General features: G+C 47.7%; 12 protein-coding genes across 12 annotated transcripts; 8 read left to right on the top strand and 4 right to left on the bottom strand.

Annotated features, from left to right (window-relative positions):
- Positions 1-959: 959 nt before the first annotated feature.
- N7462_008923 (glycoside hydrolase family 11 protein) lies at positions 960-1,644 on the bottom strand (the record flags this gene model as incomplete). Its single annotated transcript, XM_057080637.1, has 2 exons — positions 960-1,365; positions 1,415-1,644. 2 exons carry the CDS (start codon positions 1,642-1,644, stop codon positions 960-962), a joined length of 636 nt encoding a protein of 211 aa, XP_056930965.1.
- Positions 1,645-3,664: 2,020 nt separating this feature from the next.
- Positions 3,665-4,073, top strand: N7462_008922 (uncharacterized protein; the record flags this gene model as incomplete). The annotated part of the gene is made up of 2 exons (XM_057080636.1): positions 3,665-3,777; positions 3,959-4,073. 2 exons carry the CDS (start codon positions 3,665-3,667, stop codon positions 4,071-4,073), a joined length of 228 nt encoding a protein of 75 aa, XP_056930964.1.
- A 1,414-nt stretch (positions 4,074-5,487) lies between these two features.
- On the bottom strand, positions 5,488-6,091 carry N7462_008921 (putative L-PSP endoribonuclease family protein Brt1; the record flags this gene model as incomplete). Its single annotated transcript, XM_057080635.1, has 3 exons — positions 5,488-5,554; positions 5,692-5,849; positions 5,930-6,091. The coding sequence occupies 3 exons, from the start codon at positions 6,089-6,091 to the stop codon at positions 5,488-5,490; spliced, it is 387 nt and encodes a 128-aa protein (XP_056930963.1).
- Positions 6,092-6,712: 621 nt separating this feature from the next.
- N7462_008920 (alpha/beta hydrolase) lies at positions 6,713-7,807 on the top strand (the record flags this gene model as incomplete). Its single annotated transcript, XM_057080634.1, has 2 exons — positions 6,713-7,119; positions 7,201-7,807. 2 exons carry the CDS (start codon positions 6,713-6,715, stop codon positions 7,805-7,807), a joined length of 1,014 nt encoding a protein of 337 aa, XP_056930962.1.
- Positions 7,808-8,948: 1,141 nt separating this feature from the next.
- Positions 8,949-9,878, top strand: N7462_008919 (uncharacterized protein; the record flags this gene model as incomplete). Its single annotated transcript, XM_057080633.1, has 1 exon — positions 8,949-9,878. One exon carries the CDS (start codon positions 8,949-8,951, stop codon positions 9,876-9,878), a length of 930 nt encoding a protein of 309 aa, XP_056930961.1.
- Positions 9,879-10,085: 207 nt separating this feature from the next.
- On the bottom strand, positions 10,086-11,090 carry N7462_008918 (uncharacterized protein; the record flags this gene model as incomplete). Its single annotated transcript, XM_057080632.1, has 1 exon — positions 10,086-11,090. The coding sequence occupies one exon, from the start codon at positions 11,088-11,090 to the stop codon at positions 10,086-10,088; it is 1,005 nt and encodes a 334-aa protein (XP_056930960.1).
- A 662-nt stretch (positions 11,091-11,752) lies between these two features.
- N7462_008917 (Scytalone dehydratase) lies at positions 11,753-12,417 on the top strand (the record flags this gene model as incomplete). Its single annotated transcript, XM_057080631.1, has 4 exons — positions 11,753-11,774; positions 11,839-11,894; positions 11,947-11,988; positions 12,049-12,417. The coding sequence occupies 4 exons, from the start codon at positions 11,753-11,755 to the stop codon at positions 12,415-12,417; spliced, it is 489 nt and encodes a 162-aa protein (XP_056930959.1).
- Positions 12,418-13,037: 620 nt separating this feature from the next.
- Positions 13,038-14,577, top strand: N7462_008916 (conidial pigment biosynthesis oxidase Abr1/brown 1; the record flags this gene model as incomplete). Its single annotated transcript, XM_057080630.1, has 2 exons — positions 13,038-13,373; positions 13,429-14,577. The coding sequence occupies 2 exons, from the start codon at positions 13,038-13,040 to the stop codon at positions 14,575-14,577; spliced, it is 1,485 nt and encodes a 494-aa protein (XP_056930958.1).
- Positions 14,578-15,156: 579 nt separating this feature from the next.
- On the top strand, positions 15,157-15,594 carry N7462_008915 (uncharacterized protein; the record flags this gene model as incomplete). Its single annotated transcript, XM_057080629.1, has 2 exons — positions 15,157-15,258; positions 15,301-15,594. The coding sequence occupies 2 exons, from the start codon at positions 15,157-15,159 to the stop codon at positions 15,592-15,594; spliced, it is 396 nt and encodes a 131-aa protein (XP_056930957.1).
- Positions 15,595-17,138: 1,544 nt separating this feature from the next.
- Positions 17,139-18,014, bottom strand: N7462_008914 (uncharacterized protein; the record flags this gene model as incomplete). Its single annotated transcript, XM_057080628.1, has 1 exon — positions 17,139-18,014. One exon carries the CDS (start codon positions 18,012-18,014, stop codon positions 17,139-17,141), a length of 876 nt encoding a protein of 291 aa, XP_056930956.1.
- A 551-nt stretch (positions 18,015-18,565) lies between these two features.
- N7462_008913 (MFS transporter) lies at positions 18,566-20,108 on the top strand (the record flags this gene model as incomplete). The annotated part of the gene is made up of 2 exons (XM_057080627.1): positions 18,566-19,711; positions 19,782-20,108. 2 exons carry the CDS (start codon positions 18,566-18,568, stop codon positions 20,106-20,108), a joined length of 1,473 nt encoding a protein of 490 aa, XP_056930955.1.
- A 733-nt stretch (positions 20,109-20,841) lies between these two features.
- N7462_008912 (type I polyketide synthase) lies at positions 20,842-27,417 on the top strand (the record flags this gene model as incomplete). The annotated part of the gene is made up of 7 exons (XM_057080626.1): positions 20,842-21,125; positions 21,192-21,486; positions 21,541-22,191; positions 22,253-22,606; positions 22,688-26,749; positions 26,835-27,314; positions 27,376-27,417. 7 exons carry the CDS (start codon positions 20,842-20,844, stop codon positions 27,415-27,417), a joined length of 6,168 nt encoding a protein of 2,055 aa, XP_056930954.1.
- Between the last annotated feature and the right edge of the window lie 133 nt (positions 27,418-27,550).

Raw genomic sequence — 27,550 nt, 5'->3', positions numbered from 1 at the left:
TCGCCATAGAAGGTGCTTGTTGGTGCGCATTATCCTGGCCCTGGAGATTCCTCCGCTTCTTCTCTCTTCCGCGGGGTTATGGGGCGCGCGGCGGAATGCCGAGGCTGGAAAAGTGAGGGCCACAACCAAGAGTAGTTCAGTAAGTGGCCCAGGAAGAACATAATTAAGTCTCAACAGAGCTGAGTTAAGTGTTGATGAAATTGGATATCACATAGATTTTGAAATTAGAGCGTATTGAAGGTGTAAACGGCAGACCTGTGAAATACAGCATGCGGTTAGTTTTGCCTTTTTTCGGTTTAGCACCCGAATACAACATTCTTCCGCTAAGAAAACCGAACAAGGAGAATCACACCATTGCCAAAGCATGGAGGCCGATCTCACTCTTAGAGACACTGGGCAAATTCTTCTCTTTTGGTTGTCCATAGCTGATATCTAGCTTTTCCGCGTTGCAGGCCGTTGCGTATGCGCAGCCTAAGGGACGAGCCTGGGCAGTGGCTCAGGCTCAATAGATTTATTGCGACTAGAAAGATTCCTTCATCATCCGCTTCGTTGAACACTATCAGATACCGCCTATTGCCTGCTTATACAACCACTGATACAAGCTCAGGCTACGCTATTCCGGTTAGGACATCGTCACGCTCTTGGCGAGAGACTCAAATTTATTACCCTTTCGACAACGAGGTGCGACAACAACATACACGCGGAATTCACGAGATGTACTGTGTACCATCCAAATTCAATACTCAAGGAGCTGGAATAATCTTCACGGGCCCATTTGCATATCTGATCATAAACTTATGTACAGACTGGCAGAGGAGTGACCCGGCCACCGACAGCTCCGCCTCGCCGCACTATATACGGTCTCGACATTTCAAACTATCCAAATCCCATTCCAATCACCAAAGAAACCCAAAGAGAGCTATGCTTCTGAGTTCTTGGACCATTAAGCCCCTCATTTCTCAGGAAGAGATCGTGACACTGGCGCTGCCAGCACCACTCCATGCTTCCACCGCCATGACTTGATAATTGAAATTACTGTTGCCGAACCCATGCTTTGCCCAGAAGTTGAAGTGATTGGCAACAGTCACCGTTCCAGATGTGCGCGGGCTCTGTCGAACGGAGAAGTACTGCGTGAAAGTGCTCGTCCCCGTGATCGATGGCTGGTTGGTCCTAGTGTCGGTGCAGACTTGGTAGGTGGCTCCATCAGAGGATAGGGTACCAAGGCTTGTGGCCGAGCTGCAAGGGTTGTAAGTACCGTAGTCCTCGACGATGTAGTACTCGGCCTGGGGAGAGTTCACCCAACCGTACACAGCGAGGTAGGAGCCAGAGCCAGAGGCGCTGTAGCTGGCAGAGTAGGTGATAGACCTGACGAACGTTAAATTTTTGACTTATATTAGAGAAGAAAATTACCCACTTCGAAGAGCCAGTGCTCCAGCCCAATCCAACGACAAAATCGGAGCTAACTCCGTCCTCCCAGTACATGGAATATGTTCCGGCAGCCTCGTTGTAAGTGAAATAACCAAGGTTGCCGTTGTAGTTCTGGACATAGTTGATACCAGCACTTCGCGGTAACAGGCCAGGTTCGGTGCTAGGGGCGGCGAGTACCGCGGCTATGAAGCCTGTGAGAGCTGCAGTGACCTTCATGATTATTGAAGGGAATTGAATGCTGGTGAGTGAATATGTGCAGCTTGAAAAAAAAGCGATGCTGGTCAGTGTTGCTGCGAGCCCGTTCCACTATATTAATAATTTGACAAACATTATTTATCCCTTTTCCCCGCACGACGAACCGGTTCGGATATGTGAATTTTACCGCATAGTCTTTGGGGGTTGAGCCAGAGGAGCTTGTTTTGAGCCTAGATTTCCAGTGTGGCTACCGGTCTCGGCACTTGGCTAGAAGACTGCGTATGGCTAAAAGGACTCCATTTGGCTAAAGTACTGTATTTGGCTAAAAGAACTACATTTGGCTGAAAGGGCCACAGTTGGGTAACTTAACAGTTGGGTAAAAAGCGTGAACAAGGAAGTGGGGATTCTTCACGGGTTCCCCGCAGATTTCCCCAGATTTCCCGGCAGAATCCCCGGAAGGTCTTTCTTTGGCTTGAAGTCATGATCGCCGTCTTTCCCCTGCTTTTCTTCCCACCTAAAACGCTATCCGCTTTGGGTGCGCCACACATTCTGGGCAATAACCCATTCGTCGTGGATTTTAGAGCCACATACGGAGTACTCAATCGGCTATCTAGGCCACCCAACATGCCTAAATCTCCTGAATTTTGGGATGAATCTCGCCGAAACCTTCGCAGCCGTCATGACCCAAAAACAGCCGAATCTCTCGAAAGATTGCGCGTGAAATCAACGTGCTATATACCACCCTTAGCAATCGCAGGAAAAAGGCTAAGTCGCCTATTACCCCTACCAAGCCGCAGAAGAAATTCAACAGCCATACCGGAGAAGGCATTGATCAGTTGGATATTCCAATTGCATGCGTGGAACCCGCCACACACTTCAGAACTTATACAAGCGTGGGTAAATCGCGCACTGGCACAGGCGGGCCAGAATAGACAGATTAGCAAGATGTAACCGTACCTAGACCTGGCATTTACCCGCCCTGCGGCCTCCACCCGAAACTCCGAGAATCAGGGTCCGTGATGTTGGACCCTGGCTCTCCGAGGGTCCTATGGTCACCTTCATCGACCCTCAAAAGCTATGTCTTATCAATTTAGGACACACTTTGCCCAATAAGGTCGAGTGAACTAAGTTATTTGACTCCTAAAATTGACAAAAAGGTGACTTTTGTGCCTGAAACGTGACTGTTTTAGCCAGAATCAATCACATGAGGACCCTAAGGGTCACCCGCGGTAACCCTCTGAGAGTCCGACCTTTAGGTATAGTGTAAGACCTTCAGGGTGGATAACACGATCGCTTACCCGCCCGTGGTGTGGGGTCAGGTGGAGCGTCTGGGGGGTCACCCGCGGGTGAAGGCCAGGTCAACTTCTAGCACAATGAAGCGATCGATCATTACCTCAGAGGCAGCCCATGGTCAATTTTTGACACAAATAGCGTGAAAATGACTTCTCTATATATCGCTGTTTTGAGGAAGATACGAAAGTTGTGGAGGCTATATGCAGGATTCTTCCAGACATAGAAGAATCAAAAGAAACTGATCTATATAGATCAGCGCGATGAGTTTGATAATTACTGCACTATCGTATACATTATCAAATGGCTCCTTATCTAATTTATAGGCTTTCGTCCGTGCTGGTGATGATTTCAACCGCAGAGATCGCTTATCTACGCATCTAATGGACGCATGATATCAAGGAGATGAGGAAATCATTTTCTATTTTAATGCCTTTCCGGTTACTCTACGCAGTTGATCCGATCACCCATGCGGTAAAAGAATCCTTATGTTTATGCAAGTACTAGTACCTCTTAGTCTCGAGTCTAATTATGTTGCTGAAGACATCTATACCCTATGTGGGAATTTAGGCTCTTCCACCCCGTAATCGCGGGCAAAACTGGGGTAATATAGGCTAAAAATCCAGAATGGCTTTTCTTCACGGTTCGACCCCCTTAATCTCCCTCATACCCCGGAGTCTGTTTTTCTTAGCACCTTTTCTCACTCCGCAAATTTTCCTTCATGAAATACTGAACTTAGCACCACCGAATCATGGAGCCGATCCGAGAGCAACATGAAGACAGGGAAGTATTGCTTCCCAAGGATCCCAATGATGATGCGTTCCTGGAGAAATATTCACGAGAAGTGCCGTCAGTTTGGAAACGGTATGGGCGGGTGATTTTGGAGATCGTGATGATATTCGTGATCGTTGCTTTATTCCTCAATTCCCTTTCAAATAGAACAATAGAAAAAGCATCCCCAATACCGAAATGTATGTTTGTATCACTTATCAACAAAGACTAACATTTAACTACGATTACTGAAATAAACTTTTAAAGTTCCTAGAAAGACCTATACATTTACCGGCAATCCAAGATACCTACACGACAACATGTTTTCCAGCAGAAATGAAACGATTCGTACACTTCATAACTGGCTCGAGCTGAGCGCAAGTAAGTAAATAATCTCCTTTATTACGATCAATAATGATATGTACAATAAAACTAACAAAAATCCCCTGATATAGCTGGCAGAGGATATATAGGAGTAGACAATCCCGAGTCCTTTGACTTGCCTGAGCCGTACAGCGTGAATTTGCATTTTGAAGCCAAGCCAGCATATATGATGTCGGTTTTCCACCAGCTTCATTGCCTTGTATGTATCATTGGGAAACTAATTCAATGAATTCATATGCTGATAATACCGTTCAAGTCATACCTTGTCCAGCAATATCAAACGGCATTTGACGGAGCAGAATTAACCCATGAGATAGCCCATCACTCCGCGCACTGTTTCGACTATCTTCGACAGGGAATCATGTGTGCTGCAGATACCTCTCTGGAGGGAAAAACAGAGGCTGGGCCTGGCTGGGGTTCAAAGCATGAGTGTACGGATTATGATGCGTTGTTGGCATGGGCGGACAAGAGCTCTATCAATTGGCTCCCAGGAAACATGCCCGAAGAAACCGTACTTTAAATGATGCTTAATGCTTGATGCTCGATGCTTTCCGATAACTCCACTACTAATATATTGACTCAATGCAAGTGAATACTAGATCCATTCATAATGGTAACCTTATATTCGACAATCAAGTAGAGAATTCATCCTAGCCGGCCGCTAGTCTGCCGTCGAAGTGATATGTTGACATACTATATACGGTTAGATATTTCGCGTACCTAGGAGTGTAACAAGTGAAATTAGCTCATCTTTTCATCATGGATCCTCTTCGTGGGAAGGTTCATCCTCTGAAAAAGGAATCGCCGAAGGATCTGAAGTACTAGGACTAGATCTATTATTTTTGTCGGAGGAAAGCCCCGGCTTAGAATAATAGCGCTTTAGATTAAGCATCTCATGCTATTAGATCCCAGCTTTCCTAGCCGATACCGTATCCAAGTATATTGACAAGATCCTCTACATGTTTTGTACGATATCCCGGGTACACTCGAAAAGCAGCGCCGTAACACGCGAGTCAGCGAGGCAGAATATGTTCAACATTTCCTGCCTACACACATAGATAGTTCAGTCATCCAAAACAGCATCATATTGAGCATCTCGTTCCTTTGGATCCTAGCTTTCCTAACCGCTACCGTATCCTATCATATTGACATTTTGCTTGGAAAGAGTAGACTGATTTGACCATGCACATAAAGATCATTAACCTCCAAACCGACAAAGGTAATCAGTCGCCTTGGGCGAAGAAGATAGATATGCTCTCTTTCTTCATCTCTTCATCTCGTTGGAGTCATTTTTCTCGTATAGAACTGTTCGCCTTCCACATCGACCAGAAGAGGGGCAAATATCGTTCTTTTCGTTTATTCGTGATAATCGTAATGCTTAGAGACCAACTGATTGAGTTTATAACGCGCAATTCTTTACTATAGCACCGCGATACATTCAATTTCCACATCGGTATTCAGCGGCAGTGTCTTCACCGCAACACAGCTATTGGAAACATCCAGGTCAGTTATCCAAGCCTCTATGGTTCCCAAACAGTCTGGAAGATCAGATGGCTGTTGGCCACCGTGAACATAGTATGCGTGGCAAGGCTTGTTCAGCCAAAGGACGAATGAGCTACTTACGTTCGGCATGGCTTCACATCACCCCAGTACTGCATGTACACCGAGTTCATCTCGGCAAAGTCATCCATATTGGAGAGAAACACATTGACCTTGACCACCTTGTTGATATCTGTGCCGGCTTCCTCGAGGACATGGGTCAAGTTTTTGATGCATTGATGCTATTGCGTAGGAAAAGCGCATGGAGCATTAGTCGACTGGGCGGTCCACGCACGGGGTCACAGGGTCAGAGTCAACAAACCGTGTGTGCTTTAACGTCCCCCTCAACTAGTTTATTTGTTATCGGGTCCATTGCGACGGCACCAGAGCAGTAGACGACGCCATTGGCGATGATGGCCTGGGAATAGATCCCTGGAAGAGGCTTGGGTGCCTTCTCGGTGAGAACGGGGGTCTTCGTGGCCATTGTTGAGCGGCAGAGACTTCAGGAATAGCAAATGGGCCGAGAAGGAAATGTGAATGTTTCAATTGATGCTAACTAGATATTGCCTCTTAGAAGACGGAGAACGACATGCTATGTAGGCTCTCGTAGAGAGGATAGCTGGATTTCTTCATCCCACGCTCAGTACCAGGGCTCCGCGGACGGGATTCAAGCAGCAAGTGCTGTAGTTAAGCCCACTCAAGGCGCATTGGGCCGAGCCAAGACATTCCGAGTGGCAGAGTGACAGCCAGAGAGGGTCGCCGAGGGTCGAAGAGGGTCACAGAGGGTCACAGATGGGCGGGCCTTTCGGTGGAACCTCCAATCACGGGCGGACCTGCTTCTCTCGCGGTCGTGCAAGTCCCGCTTATCGCTTATCGAAGGCGGCCACCCCCGCGCGGTACACGCGGGGCAGCCCCGTTGTCCCTGGTTTGCGCCCCCCGTCTTTCCCTTCTCCCGCGGTGTTGGGGGGACCAAGATCCCACTCGGCGCGTGGGGGCTGCGCGGGATGAGCATTTAAAGATGCAAGGGGCTACAGCACCCCTCCACGGTCAAACCTCCAGCGTGTTTCTTTTTTCCCTCCTCAACTCCTCATCGTCGTCATTCACCATGTCTATAACTACCAGTCAGCCCCCCTATCCTCTGCACGAGTCCGTCCGTGACCAGTTGGACCCCGAGTATGTCGAGTTCTATAACAAGTTTGTCATCAACAACCAGCAGGTGCACATGCAGCCGGTCGCTGCGTCACGGACCAGCGGAGTCCTGATCCCTGGAGCTGGTCCCATGCTGGAGGTTGGCAAGACACAAGATTTGACCATCCAGCGACAAGAAACCGAAGGTCCTGCCGTTCCTATTCGCTGCTTCACACCCAAGGGAGATGTACCTGCTGGTGGGTGGCCCGTGATGCTTTACTTCCACGGCGGTGGTTGGGTTTTAGGAAACATTGATACCGAAAATGTGGTCTGCTCGAATCTGTGTGTGCGCGGCAACTGCGTGGTGGTGACGGTTGACTATCGGTGAGTTTGACGGTTTTACAAGGTCTTATCGCTGGCGAGAGGGCTGGTGTTGCCATACTAGATCTAATCGATATCGTTCAGTCTGGCTCCCGAACACCCCTGGCCAGCCGCTGTCCATGACTGTTGGGAGGCTCTCCTCTGGCTCGTTAAGGAAGGTCCTTCAATCCTATCAGTTGACGCATCCAAGATTGCAACTGGTGGCTCATCTGCAGGTGGTAACCTGGCAGCGATCATGACCCACAAGGCATTGACTCTATCTCCACCGGTGCACTTCCAGGCCCAGCTTCTTTCGGTTCCCGTCACGGATAACACCGCAACCGTCGAGAACAACGACAGTTATCGTCGCTATGAACATACCCCGGCCCTTCCTGCCCCGAAGATGATTTGGTACCGTGACCATTATCTCCCCAAGGAGGCTGATCGCACCAACCCCGAAGCGAGTCCGCTCTTCTATACAGAGCATTGGTCCCAGCTCCCACCTGCGCTGGTCATGGTGGGTGAGCTGGATGTCCTTCGTACCGAGGGTGAACAGTATGCCGAAAAGCTCCAGAAGGCTGGCGTAGAAGTCGACCTGCAGGTTATGAAGGGCATGCCGCACCCTTTCCTGGCTATGGATGGGGTATTGTCAGAGGGAAAGCGATGCATCACTTTGATGTGTGATGCATTGCAAAAGGCATTCTGGACTTGATTAAATATTTGTATGGTAATAGACATGGTATAGACTATTTGAATGATCTTTGACGAATCGAGACTTCCGAAATCCTGAGGGCTAGCTTGAGCTGGGTAGAGGGGGAGCTTGAGCTGGTTAGAGGGGGAAATGAAAAACTATATTACTCGCAAAGGCTCACACGTGCTTGCATATATTCATGCACGATTGGTATTTCTACAGCACTCTCCCCGACGGTAGCATATGCCTAATTCCAAAAGTATTAGTTCTGGAATGTATGCTACAGCTTGAAACCCTAGGAGCAAATAATGGCGTGATCCGAGTGAGTGTGTTCTGGAAGAGTTGATGTTGGAACATCAGCCTGGACATGGCGCTTCAGTAGACTCAGAACGTAGCCCCGTACTTACATTAGCTTTTGCGGAGATCATATACCATCAGACTTGAAAAAAAAAAAAAAAAAAAAAAAAAAAAAAAAAAATTATATCCTTAGTTCCCTGTAGGTTTTAACGGGGTAACACCTATGGTCTACTACTTTTATCACAAAGTAATTAAACTAGTCTTTGTGCAGTTCACTTAGAAAGAACCGAAAAAAAAGCTTCAGAATTCTCAATAGATTCAATTTCTCCCTCCCTTGATGTTTGCGATCGAGATGCATACCATTCAACGAAATTCTCGAATGGGTGGGGATGGAATAGTGAGTAGCTATTGGGTGGTGAAGAATGTCCGTGCCGATCATCCAGACGTGCCATCTACCCGCTTCCCCTTGCCAAAATCGAGATACGAACAACGATGCAAAGAATGGAATCCAGATGTAACGGGGGCTAGCTGAGGTGTGGATTAGTTTAATTAATTGAAAACGCGAACAGATTTTGGACTTTATTCTCCTGACATGAACACACAACTCCGACCTCTTCGCAGCGTTAGGTTAGAACCATGACGTAGCCACCTCGGATGGCGATCGTCATCAGATCAAAACCTGTATAAGGCGCCGTAGGATGCCGGGGCGACTAAAGACGCAATAAGACATCTGCCTTCGGCACTGACTTTCAAATATGTTAAGAATTTTGAAATAGCCTCGGTCTAGGTATCAGTCTCATATCACCTTATTCTCAGCCCTGGCATACCCACCCCTCGCTTGACGCCAAAAAGCCACTTTGTGAGAATGGGCAATTCCTATGCCCACCATAAATTCATCGCATTGATTCTTCGTGCAATTGTTCGACCAAGGCTACATATTCATCCCAACCCAGACGAGACGGTCGGTATTCCAGCGCGAGACCCTGGTCGCTCGATCAGAGTTCACATCTACAAATCGGCCAATCAACACCAAGCTAGTCCTGTGCTAGTAAACTTTTGTGGCAGTGGCTTCGTACTCCGGACCTTTGGATCTGATGATGAATATTGTCGCTACATTGCAGATCGAACCAATTATACTGTAATTGACGTTCAATATCGCCTCGCACCAGAACATCCTTTCCCAGCTGCCTTTCATGACGCCGAAGATGTTGTAAAATGGGTCCGATCTCAACCAGACCAATTTGACTCTTCATGTGTCTGCCTCTCTGGATTCAGTGCAGGTGCAAATATTGCTCTTGGGGTATCTTCATCATCTGAAATCTTCGAAAATGAAGATTTGGACGTGATTCATACTGTCATTTCTCTCTACGGCCCGACAGATATGGCCTTACCGACCCCCCAGAAAACTCAGGCTGATTCATCAAACTTTATCATGCGAAAAATATTTCCTACTTTTTCTCACTTGTGTCATAAGTGTCTTAATCCAGGAGTGGTGGATCCGCACGATCCACGACTTTCACCGCTGCTTGCTGATCCTAGCAAATTCCCACAAAATGTTCTGATCATTACTGCCGCACAGGATCCATTCGCCATAGAAGCAGAGGAGCTGGCCAAGAAAATTCAACGCATAGACGGGAAGAACTCTTTTTATAAGAGAATGGTTGGATGTGCTCACGGGTGGGATAAAGAAGCTGTTAGAGGAACTTCACAGTGCAAAGCTAAAGATGAGGCTTACGCATTGGCTGTCGATATGCTACAAAGAGGAAGGATAGATAAACTCGATCATAGATTTTGATTTAATACCCAATTGTCATCAAGATTTCGCTATTGTTGAACGGTTTTTCATCATTTGGCTATATTCATTAATTACAGCATCTTGAAATTTGGACGTGGCGAGAAGTCATTGCCTCTCGTTTGCATTACTTGATAGGTTCCTATCACTGCCAAAATCCCAAAGAAAAATAAGGCTATGCGTAATAACGCATAGAATTTTGTCGAGAAATCATGGATCGACTTTGCTGATCATTACCACCTTTGCGGGTTCGGTAAATATTCCATTTACCGGAGAACCCAGTGCGCCATTCGTTGTGACGTATAAAACACCCTCCCCAAAATAGTCTCCAAGTAGAGCATCAGTCGATCCAGCCAAAGCAGTAGAGTTCAAGTTGCCGGCGAAAACAGATGTCTGCCCTTGAGGCGACACCCGAAGAACTGTATTTTGTGGATGTGTCGTAATGTAAGCAGTTCCATCCCTCGCGATGGCGAACCCATCTTGGAAAAATCCACTTGCGACGACTTCAAATGGCCCCGCAGCTGAGCCATCTATGTTCAGTTTGACCCGACAGAATTTTTGTTGACTACTACTCGTATAATAGAGTGTATTGCCCAGCACCTTGACACCATTTATCCCAATTGGGGCAGAGTTTTGGGCTGGAAGCATGCTCGAGTCTGACAAAGCGATAGAGTAACTGCCAGTTGTGGGATCCATGCGCCAAACCACGCCCTTCAGGGTGTCTGCAATCAGTAGAACTGGCGAGGTTGTTGATCCGGTATAAAGAATCATCCCACTAAGGGAAAGCCCTTCTGGTACCGCTTTAAGAAGTCTGGCTTGGGGTTTTTGCCCACGCAAGTCGACAATCCAAACGGAGAAGCTTCCAGGTGTGGCCATAAATGTCGAGAGATTTACGGTTCCCACACCGACCGCGAAGACCCCGAAGGAGATCTTTGCAATTCCCACTGTGCTGGTGGCACCTGGAAACTTGTAAACCAAAGAGGCGGTTTTGGTGAGAGGATTAATGGACCATAGTTCTGGAACGTCCGTTCGAGTTATCAGCAAGTCACCGTTTTCTCGTTCCGCAATGCCTTCAATCCATGACCCAACATTTGGAAACTGGTAGACATTGGTAGTCAATAGAGGCGAGTTTTCAACTGCAACTGCTTGTCGGCTTAATATGAGGAGGAATCCCCACAAAAGAGAGAAAAAGGACAGGCTGAATATCTTTCCCATGTCGTTTGGAAGATCGGACTATCGGCGAGCCTGTTTGGAAGAAACTCAATTTTCCCAGAGCCGTTATTTTGCAAGATTTAGTGTGCCTGGCTATCAGGAATTCTTGAGAATATGAATACGAAAAGAGTAAGCGACAAGAGGATACGGTTCAGCTCATGTGATACCAAACATTCCAACCGGTTTAAATTGAATAGTATAGCGACGATCGTTTCCAAGGTCGGCACAATTGCTCCTTCATACATGCCAAGACTTGGGGTTCTAGCCTTTAGACTCGTAATGTTTACATCTAATCGTGCACTAGAAACCATACTTTTCAGCTTTCCATGCTTACTAGCTTGTCCAGACCACCGTTCAATATTTTCATCTAGCCCAAGTCGGAGTTTTGGCCCGCTGTAGCATGTGAGGTATCTCACATTGGCCTCCGCTAACTTGGTCGAGATAATGACTACGGTTTGATAGTTGGTGCTCGTATACTAGCGTGGCCATGCATGTTGCCAACATGCTGTTGCATATTACATATCAATACTACCTACCAGTATCTCTGTTGCCTACTTCTGGCGCTCTATTTGAAGCGTTGCAGGTTCCACATTCTCATCAACAACTTCATATCTTTTCAATAAGCCGCTTCTCTCAATACAAAACCTTGACTGAGACGTTTTCAAATGGAAAATATTCAATTTAAAGGTAAAGTGATACACTTAGACTCCCATCATAGATTCTTAATAACATGGCCGACCTCATCTGATAGATTATCTTGCCGTCAGTCGGCTTGTTTTTGAGTGGGCCGACAGCTATGACAGCAAAGTAAGCCACAGCCCTGTTAGCGCCATGCCATTCCAATATTGACGAGAGAAAGGACTGGGACCGACTTCGCAAAATTCTGGCACCAAGTCTGATGGTATGATGAATCCCAATCAAGTACACCAAATACATTCCGGGGCTGAATTTCTGCCCGCAGATCGACTACACCATCGTCGGCCACAAATGTTTCCCCGACATGGAATCGGAGGAATTTGTCTCCATGATGAGTTCCCCGGACTTCCTTGGAGACCCACTCGTTAAAACTCAGCATCTGATGGGTGCTGTTGGATACGAGTGGGTGTCTGACACCGAAATTATTGCCACCCATCAGATCCGAGCAGCACACCAACGTTACGAAGATCCCGATCTTACCACTGTTGCATATCGAGGCCATGGAAACTCCACTGTCACACATTGGTACAAGAAAATCAATGGTGACTGGAAGCTCAGTGGTGTGCGCCCAAAAATCTATTGGAATGAATACGACTTTGATAAAATCTTTCCCAATCTTTCCGCGGAGCATTGACGGCCTGAAAGCTAAACGGAAGTCCCAATATGGCATACAACTCGAGTCAAGTCCGAGATCCGGTTTTAAGAAACTATCCCTAGCTCGAGCATACTGCATTGGTGGCGGACCCGCACAAAGGGCTGAATCGAGAGGGGAACCTGGTCACATTGCGCTAGTCGGGTTGATTTGATTCCAGATAGGATAATTAGGCTGCAAAATGGCGATAACTACTAGGTTTCTGTATCCAGCTCCAAGTAGCCGTATGCATCATGCATGCAGGGGATTATCGAAAGCCATTGGCAAGGCCAGCAGCTGTCTATGCAGGTCTCACACTCTCGCATGACTCTTTCTTCGTCGAGCAGGTGAAACGCCTCGCCCAGTTCCTTCGATAGATACGTGGTCCATCGACCTTTACTCCCATGCAGTCAGCAGCTGCCTGTTAGGTTTACACGATGTCAATCAACCACCAGAATTGGATTAATGAAAGAATCCTGAATATCCCACAATCTTATGGCTTGATAGATAGTGGTTCATTTCCAAGTTCATTTCTACTAGTCTTTACGGCGAAGAAGCAAGTGCTTTTTATCTTCACTTTCGTTTACCGAGTGGCAAAAAGAGTCTATGCCTTGACGCTCATTATGTTGTCTCTAGGTATATCTTTTTTGGCAAATTTTCTGCTTAGTTGCGTCTCCGCCAAAGACGTGTACTACGATTGGCATATAACTTGGGTCACTGCTGCCCCTGACGGATATGAGCGTGAAGTGATCGGAATCAACAACAAGTGGCCTTGCCCTCAGATTGATGTCGAAGTTGGAGACCGTCTCATCATAGATGTTCACAATGATCTGGGTAATCAGGAAACTGGAATTCACTGGCATGGCCTCCACCAATATATGACCGGATATATGGATGGCGCACCTGGTGTAACGCAGTGCCCCATCCCCCCTGGTCGGATGATGCGCTATGTCGTCGATGTACAAATCCCCTATCATCCTTTTCAAGATGGCTTGTGAAGCTCATTCAGAATAGGTCAATCAAACTGGCACCTACTGGTATCATTCTCATTTCATGGGCCAGTATCCAGACGGTCTGCGCGGAGCGCTTATTGTTCACGATCCCAATTCCCCATTCAAATTTGATGATGAATTCACCATGCTACTGTCGGACTGGTATCATGAAGAGATGACAGCATTGGTTGCACAGTATAAGGCTGAGAACAGTGATCCAGCGACCGGGGGTTTAGAGCCCCTTCCCGTCGCGGCTCTGATCAACGATGCCGTGAACGCGACCTTTCCCGTCAAGCCAGGGAAGACATATTTGGTGCATCTAATAGTGATTGGAAACTGGCCTGGATTCGCGTTCTTATTCGATGATCATGAAATGACGGTGGTTGAAGTCGACGGGATCTATGTTGAGCCGTTTCCAGTTGGAGGACGCAATTTGCGGCTTGCAACGGGCCAACGTATGAGCGTCTTGATTCATACCAAAGAGAGCACAGCCCAAAACTACGCATTCTGGACCATTATGGATGTCAATATGATGTTCGTTTACGAGAACCGCACTATTCCAGATGGGTATAACCCAAATGGAACAGCTTGGCTAGTGTATGACGAGGCCAAACCTTTACCTGCTCCGCCGACTTTGTATGAATTTGATTTTGTGGATGATCTGGAGTTGACTCCGTTTGATCGTCAACCGCTGCTCGAACCCGTCGACCATCAAATTATCATGGACTTCAATTCAGCCGAAGTTGAAGGAGGCTTGGCGCGATTCGTTGTTAACAACCACACCTACTATGAGCAAGATACACCCACCATGTACACGACTCTTTTGAAAGACGCTCACCATACGTCTCAGACCAATGTGTCAGCTTATGGAGCAGTCAACCCTTACGTGATTAACTATGGCGATGTCGTTGAGATCGTGCTCAATGACTATCATGGAAATCTCCACCCTTGGCATCTGCACGGGCATCAATTCCAATGTCTTCAGAGAACTTGGCCAGACGGAGGGTACTTCGATGGCTACTTTGCCAATATTTCAGCAACTCCAGTCCGGCGTGACACGCTCATGGTGCAAAACCACGGTCATTTTGTCATCCGATTCCGAGCCACCAACCCAGATAAGTCCCCCCTGATGATAAATTCTCTTCTTTTTCCCCAAGATAGAATCAACTGACCAGCCGAGTACGGGTGTGGCTTTTCCACTGTCATATCGAATGGCATGTCGTGAAGGGGATGGTAACCACGATTGTGGAGGCACCCGAGAAGATGCGGGATTTCCACATTCCAGAAGATCAGCTCCGTCTCTGCGGCAACTATCCCTTTGCATCGGAGCTAAGCAAGTTGTCTGCAGACACGAGGTCAAGGATCGGGCCGAGGACACCCAGACATTGAGCTTCCTTGATTTCCGACCTCGTGTTCTCGCAGAGACTCGGTCATGTTCGATATCGTAACTGATCTATAGGTTGGATACCGGGAAGGGGTGATAGTCTAAGAATATTGATCCAAGAATTTTAGTCATAATGCAAGATTTCAAATGATTTCAAATGATTTCAAGAGAGTGATTTTCCACGACATCAATTTGGATTCAGCCGGCTGAAGCCGGACAATTGGAGAAGCGATCTTCATCTGCACCATGCATCACGCTGGATAGGGGGATTCCCTGCAATCAAACATACAACTCCGCAACCCCTGCTCCACAAGGCTATTGCCAGGTCGTCCCACGAAAGGATCGGTTATCATTTCCTAGACCACCATGCCTATCACTGATAGCAAAAAGACCGCCAAGGCCCCCAGGCTTCGCCTAGGTTGGGGCGAAGCGCTCGAGGAGGTCTCAGACGCTGCTGCAGTCGTCCCGGTCACCGCTGCACCCGTTGCGCTCACCACGCGAATTCCATAGTCCAACGACGTCACAGGCGTGCCGTCAGATGTGGTGACGATGGTTGAAGTCGCCGTCGTCGTGCATGAACAAGCGGACCAACTTGTCCAAGGTGGCGCGGTCTGCCAGTCGCCCGAGGTCCAGCCTGCCCATGTTGCGTTCGGGCAAGCTCCGGGGCCATGGTGCTGCCCCCACCATGAGGTCCAGGGCCCGGTAGTCCAGGGGCCTGCAGTCCAAAGCCCTGTGGAGTTCAGTCCCCAGGCTGAACCAAATGGTCCGTACCAATCTCGTCGCATCCTGGGCCCTGACTGGTAAAGCCTTAGTGACGAGGCTATTCTCGGTACTGCTGGAAGATAGAGACCATACCGGATGAGTTAACCGCTGCTTTTGAGACATAAGGAACCGCCGACGAGAACGTGGATCTCTGTTTTAGCCCCCTTTCCTTGCCGGACGCTAGCAAATAGGGTTCAAGCAGAATCATGCCATGGAGAGATTGAGAGGTTGAACGGTTAAAAATACAGAATAGCTTACCTTTCTAGAGCATGTGTTACAAAGTCCTCCTTGAAGTAGAATATTTGTGCTTTGAAGTGCGATAAAAACCAAGGACTGGATGGGAAGGTGACGGCCTTTCTATTAGCATTGCCAGGGACTACAACACTACGAATAGAATCAGGTGTCCCAGTCCCAGCCTACGAAGCATAGGGGCCGCGTCATCTACGCATTTTCAAGATATCTTACGCCAAAATTTGTTTGGGTGCTCGAGACGTTCGGTATAGTGACATGGTCTAGAAATTCTGTAAAGTCCACAGAGGTGGAATATCCCCAAAATTCAAATCCCCTCCCTGCCACCCCCGCTTCCCCCGGGCGAAAAAAAAAGAAAAGAAAATAAGATAATGAGTATCACGACATAATATTCAAGCCTTCCACTGATCAATGCATGCAATGATTACTGCTTCCATCTTCGGGATTTGGAAGAAATGGCTTGGGCACACGATAAGCTACCGCAGATACTTGCTCTCTCCGGTTGGGGTTTCTGTCCAAGAACAGGGCTGGTGTGCTAGTTTTGGCCTGCCCTGCATCAATGAAACGAAGCACCGAGAATCGCGGGAAGAGGACTCTTAGGGAAGCAAGCCAGCCAATAAAGCAGAAGGATATCATGGAGAACGGGATAAAGACCAGGGGGAGAAGTGTAAGCTGCATGGGCTGCTGTGTTGGGCCAATTAAGATTCAGGATGCTTCGTACGCGGATTCCAAAGGATCATGATTGAGTTCCCGCCTGGCAAACAAGCTTGAGCCGCAATCAGGGTCCAGATTACGGAACACGGCAAAGGCGTGGTGTGAAATTAAATCGTGGCGGCCTAGAGACCGATCGCAGCGGGAGGCAGGATCACCATCTGCGACCTCATGCAGATGGTGCCGCCAAGGCGTCCCAAGCTCCCTGTGGGTATCGGAGTCCTTCCTCTTCTGTTCATCCGAGCTATACATGCTTTCCCCCCCCCCCCCCCCCCCCCCAAAAACCCCATGCAGACCCGCTATAATCTAGAACCAGGACTGGGCCAGAACAACCAACAATGTACATGTACAGACTTGCACCTCTAGGAACCCCCGCAATCATGTGCATAGTACCCATTTCATGTGATAATGTGGACTCGACAGAATCAAACTGAGTTATCATGCACGTCGGACAATTACTTTATTATTATTCGCGCAACGAGAAGTTCATACATATGCATATATGCATTGTCAGGTTATAGGAAATTGCTGGATAGCTCATATTCAACGGACAACGGTTGTACCCTTGTATCCCCACCGATCGCCATCCAGCCCCCAAGGCTGGAAAAGGTAGAACTATGCGCTCATCAAATCAAATATTGGCCCCACCATTCACGGGAATGACCTGTCCTGTAGTAAACAAATAGTGCAAAGTCAGTTTCGATCAGGCAAGCCATGATGAGTTGAAACGCAATGGATTGTTTCTTACCATTGATCCATTCACTTTCAGGGCTAGCAAGGAATGCCACGATACGTCCTATATCACTAGGCACTCCGCAGCGTTTCAGTGGGCTGCCATTGGCTAATGCTGTCTCAATGTCTTGGAGGGAGCTGCTCTGGTCACATCCCGGTGCGTATCGCCAGGAATTCGCTGTCCACATATCTGTTTTGACTCCAGCCGGTGCGATCGCATTGACTGTGCACCGTTTGACCCCAAAGTCTGCAGCAAAGCAGCGGGTGAATCCTTCCACTGCGGACTTGCTTCCGGCATACAGGGCATGCCCCGCGACCCCGACTCCGGCCGCAATTGATGACATCAAAACCACACGTCCGCCGGGCTGGAGATGTTCGAGGGCATTTTTCGCAACAAAGAATTGACCTCGCGTGTTGAGATTAAATACCTCGTCAAAGTCGGTCAAGGTAGTCTTTTCCAGGGGGAGGAATTTCTCCTGGCCTGCGTTAGAAATAACAATGTCAAGTTGACCAAAGCGAGAAACAACTGCAGTAAAAAGACTTTCAATCTCCTCGAGATTGTTCAGATTTGCTTTGAATGCACCAGCTTCCACTCCACTGCTTTCAATCTCCTGAACCAATTCATTGGCAGCATCTGCACTGTGTGCATAATTGATGGCGACTGAAGCCCCTCTCTTCGCCAGTTCCAGAGCAATGCCTCTGCCAATACCGCGCCCGGCCCCTGTCACCAACGCTACTTTTCCCAAAAGATTCTGGTATTCTGGAGCCATTTTTGAGATTGAGCTTTTGCTTGGGTTAGAGACAGATTGTTTAACGATTGTGGCGCTTTTACTGGTTGTTGTGTTGCTTGAGTTGGGCTTCATACACGAGGAATTCGGTTTTCAATTTATAGATCCAAAGCTTACACCAGACTATTACAAATGTTCTACCTTGCCTGAGATTTGAGGGATTGCCTGTAATCTACTAATCCCTGTTTATCTTGTTCCCTTTTACGAAGTGATTTTCCGCCTGCGGCCTTTTGGGAGCATGGATACAATTCATTATCTGACCACAGCACCTTGCATTTAACCTACATGTAAAATTTTCCGTTCCAGAGCACTTTAAACTCTCAGCTACTACTGAGCCGGGAAATCAGCATTGTTGGTGTTCGATTATACCTAGAGACTTTTCCAGGTATACATATATAAGTTAGTTCGATCGTCTCTTCTATACCTCCACCAAAATCCTAAATACTATTTGATTCTATTGGTCTAAACCCTTCCAAATTATTTTTTTCTTGGACGAGGTTTTCGTGATGCATCTCAAAACAGCGGAAGCAAGCATGGTTGAACATCCCCCTGTTCTTTCCAAATATGCAGAAGCTGCTACCGTCTCAATTCTCTGTCTTTCACACCTGTTGATGCAAGCGGCTTTGGGTCAGGTCATCGCTCCACTCTTGATTATCAGTCAAGAATTCGGAGCTACAGATGTCGCCGATTCCAGCTGGTATGTAGCAGCATACAGTCTCACCGTCGGAACTTTCATCCTGATCGCCGGAAGATTCGGCGACGCTTATGGACACCGTCTAATGATTCTCATTGGATATGTCTGGTTCGGAATTTGGTCACTAGTTGCTGGATTTAGTGTCTATTCTGGAGAAGTCCTTTTCATCATCGCGCGAGCCTTCCAAGGGATCGGCCCAGCCATTCTACTTCCGAACTCCCTAGCGATCCTTGCGCATCTATTTCCTCCAGGGCTGAGAAAAAATGTAGCTTTTAGCCTTTTTGCTGCAGCTGCCCCCAATGGGTACCTACTGGGGTGTCTCTTCTCCAGTATCTTTGCGCAACTTGTCTGGTGGCCTTGGGCGTTCTGGGTTCTCGGAATTGTCTGTTTCGCAGTGGCCTTGCTCGTCTTGGTGATCATCCCACCTCAGCTACCCGATAAGGAATCCCGACCAGGCTTGGATCAACTGGATCTACTCGGTGTTTTTACTGGTGTTATTGGATTGGTCCTCGTCAACTTTGCGTGGAACCAAGGAGCAGTTGTTGGCTGGTCCACGCCCTACACGTACAGCTTGCTCATTGTCGGGCTCGCATTCCTCTTCCTGTTTGCTTGGCTAGAGACACGAAGCTTGCACCCAGTCGTCCCCACCCAGACATTGAATGTTGACACTATCTTTGTGCTGACATGCATCGCATGTGGCTGGTCCAGCTTCGGTATATGGCTGTTCTACGCCTGGCAGATGTCGGAGCGGATTCTTGGATATACTCCGCTCACCGTCGTGGCGCACTTTACTCCGGTGGGGATATCGGGTGTCCTTGCAGCTTTCTCCGTTGCCTATCTAATTGGAAGACTCGGTCCATATTGCATTATGCCAATGTCTATGGCATCATTTTTACTAGGTTCAATCCTGTTCGCCACGGCCCCTCGACATCAGACGTACTGGGCACAGGCATTTGTCTCGATTATTGTCATGCCTTGGGGTATGGTAAGTTTTGTTTCTACTGACCTGTTTACCTGAGATTTCAAAGAATAGCACCTGACATACTTTTCTCAAGGATCTATCATACCCTTCCGCTACAATTCTCTTGAGCAATGCCACACCCCATAGCCACCAGGGTATTGCCGCCTCGTTGATGAATACAGTTGTCAACTATTCTATCTCAATTGGACTCGGCATTGCCGCTACTGTTGAATCCAATATAAGCTCAGATGGAAAGGACATTTTCAGAGGAATAAGGGGTGCACAGTATGTAAGCGTCGGTCTGGCAGGAATGGGTCTGCTAGTCTCTTTAGCTTACGTATTTGTGAGTATGACTCGGGGCAAATCTCGTAACCCGGATGTTCAGATGGATGATTCTACTTCTGATAGCTTGGAACCGTAGCTGGAGGGATCAAAGGGCTGGAACAGAGCCGTTGATAGCCGTCAGTTTAGCAAAGTTTGTACGAGAATGATTTGGAAATCTTGATTTTCATGCAATCAAATATGGAAATATGAACATTTTATTCCCTGTTCAGAGAGATGAGATGATTATACATTTCCGGCGATAATATCCTTTCTTGGAAGAAATTAGAAGGTTTCACTGCATAATTCATAGCACCACTGAGGCCCGATTTGGGCCCCCCGGCAGTAGATTCTTTCAATCCCTGTTGATCGGATTCAGCCTTCGGGAAAAAATTATTAAAAACCATTTCAAGGCGAGACATCTCGGCTCAAAGATGTGCATTGACCTTCTACGGAGTCGATAACACAGCATTTCGAATTTTCTCGCCATCTAGTTCACATCCCTGTTCGGTGGCATGACTCGGCTGACTTGCATGTATCATAGGGCTCAGCAAGATCAAATGGTGTGTGGGATCGGACCATCGAGTAAACTGAAAAGCCTCTAATTTCTAGATGCGGCTGCGCCTGATACGAGTTCTCTCTGTTATCTTCACCATTCTGAGAGGTCTGTACGGGAATCCTATCGGCTGACCAGAAACGGATCGAGCTTCATTCGTGATATCAAATCAGCAAATATCCGTGATAGAGCACTTAAATTGAAGCATTTGGGCCAGATTCAGTCACTGATTCTTTCTCATACTATCCATAATCTCACGTCTTGAACAGAGACCACCATGGATGTGCTGGTCTTTGGTGATCAAACTCATGAGGCAATCGCTGCCTACATCCATGATCTCGTTTTTGTCCGAAAAAACCCACCCCTGGTAGCGTGCTTTCTATCTTCTGTGAGCCGCATGCTGAGAAAATCTATTGGGACTCTGCCTCTTTTACAACGAGAAAAGCTACCTGGTTTTGCAAATCTGGAGGAGTTCATTAATTCATACATCTCAAAAGGGTGCATAAGTCCAACTGTTGAGACAACCATTCTGTGTGTTGCACAGCTGGCGGATTATATCACGTAAAAATCTTCTCAGTCATCATGTATCATGTTCAACCGTACACAGCTAATTCTTATGGAAATCAGCTATGTTGAGAGTGGCAATGAAAATGCGGCTCGGAGAACCGCCATTATCGCAGCCTCCTCAGGATTATTTGCAGGTGCGACGGCATCAGTTCTCCCGAAAGGGATGGCGGGTGTCGCACTTGCTGTCCGTGCTGTTGAATTGGCATTTCGTGTGTCTCTATATGTTGAGAGACTGGCAGATCGTCTGGAACCTAAAACCAAAGAGTCCAATTCAGCCAATTGGTCTCTCTACGTTTACGGACTTTCAGCGACAGAAGCTCAATCGAAGATCGATAATTTGATTACAGAGCAAGGTGTAAGAGCTCTCACTTACTTTAAGTCCCTTCAATCCACTAAGTAGCATTTTCAGGCATTCTCGGAGTTGAAAAAACCTTATCTAAGTGCTATTTGGCCTGGCGGTTTGACCATCTCCGGCCCTCCAAGTACATTGCATGAAGTAAGGAATAATTGGCGTTCTACAACAATTGAATCGATAATACCCGCTCGTATCCTCGTGCCATATCACGCTTCACATCTCCATCCTGATGCTAATTTCGGTCAAATCATTGACTGGGAGATCTTTCGCGAATGCGAGCCTCTCGTATCTGAGTCGCCAAAACTGATCTTTTCCTCACTGGAGAGGAATCATTACAGCGCACTACCTTTGCCTGATCTCTACAAGGCAATTGTTACAGATATACTTGCGTCTTGTCAAGACTTTTCGTCATTAATAGATAACTGTCATCGTGAGGTTTCGCTTTATGAAGATGACACACGGCTAGTTGCTCTTGGGCCAGTCGACGAAACAAACCCGCTGTTTGCCAAGCTCGGTGGGCTCCAGCTCGGACAAAAGATCCCATTTTTTAACTGGAAACAATCTTCTCCAGAGATGATTTCCGAATGTGGATCATCAAAGAAGGATGGAATTGCTATTGTCGGGATGTCCGGTAGATTTCCCGGAGCACAGGATTTAGACGAATTCTGGAAGGTGCTTTATGACGGACTTGATATGCACAGAGAAGTGAGACCATACAATCAGCATTCTCAGAAACAGTTTCTTAACTAATGTGTACCACAAATAGGTCCCACCGGATAGGTTTGATGCGCAAATTTATTACGATCCTTCAGGCAAAGGAAGAAATAAAAGCCATACCCCTTACGGGTGTTTTGTCGACCATGCAGGGCTCTTCGATCCTCGATTTTTCAACATGTCGCCTCGCGAGGCCACCCAGACTGACCCCATGCAACGGCTCTCTCTGCTAACCGCCTATGAGGCCCTTGAGATGTCTGGATATGTACCGAATCGAACCCCGTCCACGCAGCTTGACCGAATTGGAACATTTTATGGTCAGACTAGCGATGACTGGCGTGAAATCAACGAGGCTCAAGATATTGACACATACTTTATCACTGGTGGTGTCAGAGCCTTTGGTCCAGTATGTATATTTCATCATTTATGTGGAAGATTTTTTTTTCAGACATAGGCTCACATTCTGGTCAAATTTGCCATTAAATAGGGTCGTATCAATTATCATTTTGGTTTCAGCGGTCCCAGTTTCAGTATAGACACTGCCTGCTCCTCCAGCATGGCTGCCATACATGCCGCTTGTAATTCCCTCTGGCTTGGCGATTGTGATACGGCAATTGCGGGTGGTGTGAACATCATGACAAATCCAGACATCTTTGCTGGACTGAGTAAGGGTCAATTTTTGTCCAAAGTTGGGCCTTGTCAAACTTTCGACAATGATGCAGATGGGTACTGTCGTGGTGATGCTGTGGGCTCTCTTATCTTGAAGAGAGTCTCTGACGCCGAGGCTGATAATGACAATATTCTCGGTGTAATCATGTCAGCTGCAACAAATCACTCGGCAGATGCGATCTCCATCACACATCCACATGCAGGCACTCAGGAAATTCTCTATCGACGTGTTCTATCACAAGCCGGTGTTGATCCTCAAGAAATCTCATACGTTGAGATGCATGGGACCGGCACACAAGCAGGAGACGACACAGAGATGCGTTCTGTCTCAAATATCTTCTCGCCGGCGGCATCTCCACGAAGAAAAGACAAAAAGGTGTATGTGGGCTCAGTCAAGGCAAATGTCGGCCATGGTGAAGCTTCATCTGGTGTGACTGCAGTGATCAAGGCACTTCTCATGATGCGAAATAATCTCATTCCACCTCATGTTGGGATCAAGCGCGAAATCAACAGAGGCTTCCCTGATCTTGGTGCCAGAAATATTCACATCGCCACGCAGCCCGCAAATTTTCCTCGGGTTCTATCAGAACCCAGAAAGATCTTTGTCAACAACTTCAGTGCGGCTGGTGGAAACACGGCAATTGTTTTGCAGGATGGGACTCCAAGGAGTCTCAAGGGGTCTGACCCACGCGAGACTCATGTTGTGGCAGTTTCTGCTCGGGCTCTTTCTTCGCTTAAAGCAAACTTGAATAGCATTGCCGAATATCTATCTTCGCACCCAAATGTTGCATTGCCTAGTTTATCCTACACGACAACGGCTCGCAGGATTCAGCACAATTATCGATTTTCCGTGGCTGCAACGAATATCTCGGCAGTTCGAGATGCTTTAAAGAAAGCAGTACAGACCGAGATATTACCTGTGCCATCCCCGCCAAAAGTTGTGTTCACTTTTACCGGTCAAGGCTCAATGTATACCGGTCTGGCGGCAGATCTTTTTCAGACATGCACAACATACAGAGAAAGTGTCCTTGAATTTGACTCGGTTGCCACCTCACTAGGCTTTCCCAGTATTCGAAACCTGGTAGACGGTACTGAAGATCGACCCATAGCTACTATACCCCCAGTGTCTCTTCAGGTTGCCCAAATATCCATCCAGATGGCACTAACCCGCATGTGGCAATCATTCGGCATTCGCCCTGATGTGATTATAGGGCATAGCTTGGGTGAATATGCCGCACTCTTTGCATCTGCCATCCTCTCTGCCAGTGATGTTATCTACCTTGTTGGCTCTCGAGCCATGCTATTGGAGACAAACTGCATCGTCGGAAGTCATGCCATGTTGGCTGTTCAGGGAGATATGTCTTCTTGGCAGTACCTGGTTTCTGAAAATCATCTAGAGATTGCATGTATCAACAGTAAGCTCGAGGTTGTTCTCAGCGGCCGGACCACGAATATCGATGCTATGCAATCCTCTCTTCAGGAGCGCGGAATACGAGCAACTCGGCTAAAGGTGCCATATGCATTCCACAGTTCTCAAATTGACTCTATTCTATCTCCGTTTCTGCAAATTTGCTCTGGGGTGACATTCAATGCTCCAGGATGTGAGTTATTGTCTCCGTTGCTTGGGAGATCACTGGATCGGAACGTGATAGATGGTGAATACCTGTGCCGACATGCACGGGAGACCGTCAACTTCTATGGAGCTCTCGAGACAGCCATGTCTTCCAAGATTATCGATGAAGACTCGGTTTTCATCGAGGTTGGTCCCCATCCTATCTGTAATTCATTTGTACGATCCATAATTGGAAGTGGGGTGACAACATGCCCTTCACTCCAGCGCAACAGCAAGTCTTGGGAGACTTTTGCTTCTGCCACAAGTCTGCTAAGCAACAAAGGTGTTCATATTAATTGGGGAGAGTATCACCGAGACTTTGAAGGGTCACTCGAGCTCCTTGAGCTTCCCGCCTACAAATGGGCGCTTTCCAACTACTGGATTGATTATAAGAATGACTGGTGCCTGACCAAAGGAATGGTCACGGAGGTCCCAACGACGGTACAAGGCCCGCCGCCATTATCAACTACCTCTGTTCAGACTCTAGTGAAAGAGCAGTTTACCAACACCTACAGTCTTGTAGAGATAGAAACGGACATATCGCGTCCCGACCTAAGAGCAGTATTGTCGGGGCATCTGGTGAATAACGTGGCGCTTTGCCCTTCCTCTCTCTATGGAGATATAGGAATATCAATCGGAGAGTACATGTACCGAAACATGTTCCCTGAATTGAGCCACGAGGATGTTCCTTGCATCAATGTTCGGAGTATGGCTGTTCCCAAAACCCTGATCGGCAAAGACTCCGAGCCGCATCCCGTCAAGATAGTCGCAGAAGCCAAGGACTCGAAAGAATGTATCAAGTTCTCGATATCCTCTCACCAAGGTGAACATGCTTCTTTCACTGTTGACTTCGGTCGTGGATCAGAATGGATGGAAGAGTGGAATAGAACAGGTCATCTTGTGGAATCTCGCATCGAAGCGCTTCGAAAGCAGAGCGAAGAGGAAAGTGTGCATGTTTTACGCCAAGAAATGGCATATAAGCTGTTCTCATCGTTCGTCGATTATAGCAAGACTTTCCAGGGTATCAAGAAGGTATATCTCAACCCCGACGCTTGGGAGGCAACGGCAGACGTTGTGCTGGAGAACCCAAACCCAGACCAGAAATTCGTTGTTCCTCCATATTGGATCGATAGTATAGGGCATCTCTCTGGCTTTATACTAAATGTTCAAACCAATGAGGATGCTAAGAAGAATGTGTTCGTCTCACATGGTTGGGAATCGCTACGACTAGCACGACCTCTTGTTCCCGGCCGCACGTATCGCACGTACGTTCGAATGATAGAGAAACCAGGCTCTAACATCGTCTCTGGCGATGTCTATTGCCTTGAGAAGTCAACAGTCATCGCCGTGTTTGGTGGTGTCACATTCATGCGCATCCCGAGGGCTGTTCTCGATCAGGTCCTCCCTAAGCCACGACCTGGTACATCCCGATCTAGGATTGAGTCAGGGCATGATGTCCAACGCCAACACGAGGAACAGAGAGCTGTTGTCAAAATTTCAAAAACAGACGCTGTACAAGGCTCTTCTTCGAATCCGCGGCCGCCTAATGTTTTAGTCTCTCAAGTTCTCACCATCGTGGCCGAGGAATGTGGGGTTGACCAAACCGAACTGGCAGATCCAAACAGCTTCGCAGACCTGGGGGTTGATTCGCTCATGCAACTTGCCATCAGTTCTCGGATGCGTGAAGAGCTTGAGTTGGAAGTGTCCTCTTCTTTGTTCATAGATCATCCGACCGTTCGGGAGCTCAAACTATTTCTACGAAGTCTTGAGCCCGATGATAGCTACGAGAATGATGCCAGTGATCAATCATCGACTTCACCTTCAGAGGCTTCAGAAGCCAACGATAACGCTTCGAGTGCTACCAGCGATATAGTCATCACTCCATTGTCTTCAGACGGCATTCATCCATTAGGGACTGTCCCCGTGCTGCATGACGCCCATGCAAAGCCAGACTCTGACCTATCTTCGGCTCCCACTGTTCAACCATTGACATTGCCGCCACTCATGCCGCATAGGAAATCTACATCTTTCCTTCTGCAGGGCAATGCTAAGACTGCCACGACAAGACTTTTTCTTATTCCGGACGGCGGTGGCTCAGCAGCTTCGTATACCCATATTCCGGACTTATCTCCCGACATTGTTGTTTACGGTCTCAATTCGCCATTCATGACCACACCGCAAGAATTCACGTGCGGGGTTACTGGGATAGCGCGGTATTACATCGAGGAGATTCGGCGGCGCCAACCAATAGGGCCCTATAATGTCGGGGTAAGTATTCAACTCGCATGTCCCGATCATTGAACTTTCGGCAATGAAGGCTCCATTTGGACTTGCTAATATTCCTTGAATTCAGGGCTGGTCAGCTGGCGGTGTAATAGCATTCGAAAGCTCTCAGCAGCTCATTCGCGCGGGAGAAAAGGTCGATCGACTAATTCTGATTGATGCCCCATGTCCCTTGACCATCGAACCTCTTCCGTTGTCGCTTCATCGGTGGTTCAACACTCTCGGGCTGCTAGGTGACGGGGACCCCACAAAAATCCCCGCCTGGTTATTGCCTCACTTTCAGGCTTCGATCAACGCACTGTCGACCTACAATGCTCGCACGATCGACCCTGCAACGGCGCCCACGACCTACGTAATCTGGTGCGAACACGGGGTCTGCAAGGAACCAACTGACCCCCGGCCCGACCCCTATCCCTACGGCCATGCCCAGTTCCTGTTGGAAAACAAGCAAGACTTGGGGCCCCAGCTGTGGGAAGCAATGGTGGGAATGACAAATATTAGACTTGCACACATCCCTGGAAATCACTTTACGATGATGAGGGCACCATTCGTAAGTTTTCTTTCCTGAGAACGACCTCAACATATTCTTGTGTCCTAATTATCTTTTCTAGGCCCGAGGCTTGGGTGACAAGATGAGAGAAGCATTTCTTTGAAAGGTCTTCAAGCTTTCCTCCACGATCTTTGACCAAGTACCTGTGATCCTCTCCAGGTTCCAAGATGTACTGACTGCCCGCCATATGTTTCTAAGCTAGTGTTTCCGTTTATTCTATTTTGTCTCGTTACTTG

Source organism: Penicillium macrosclerotiorum (assembly GCF_028827735.1).
Source record: "Penicillium macrosclerotiorum strain IBT 26536 chromosome Unknown utg000008l_segment0_segment0, whole genome shotgun sequence".
Taxonomy (NCBI): Eukaryota; Fungi; Ascomycota; class Eurotiomycetes; order Eurotiales; family Aspergillaceae; genus Penicillium; species Penicillium macrosclerotiorum.
The sequence above is the reverse complement of the archived record's forward strand: the minus strand, read 5'-3'. Positions and strand labels throughout refer to the sequence as shown.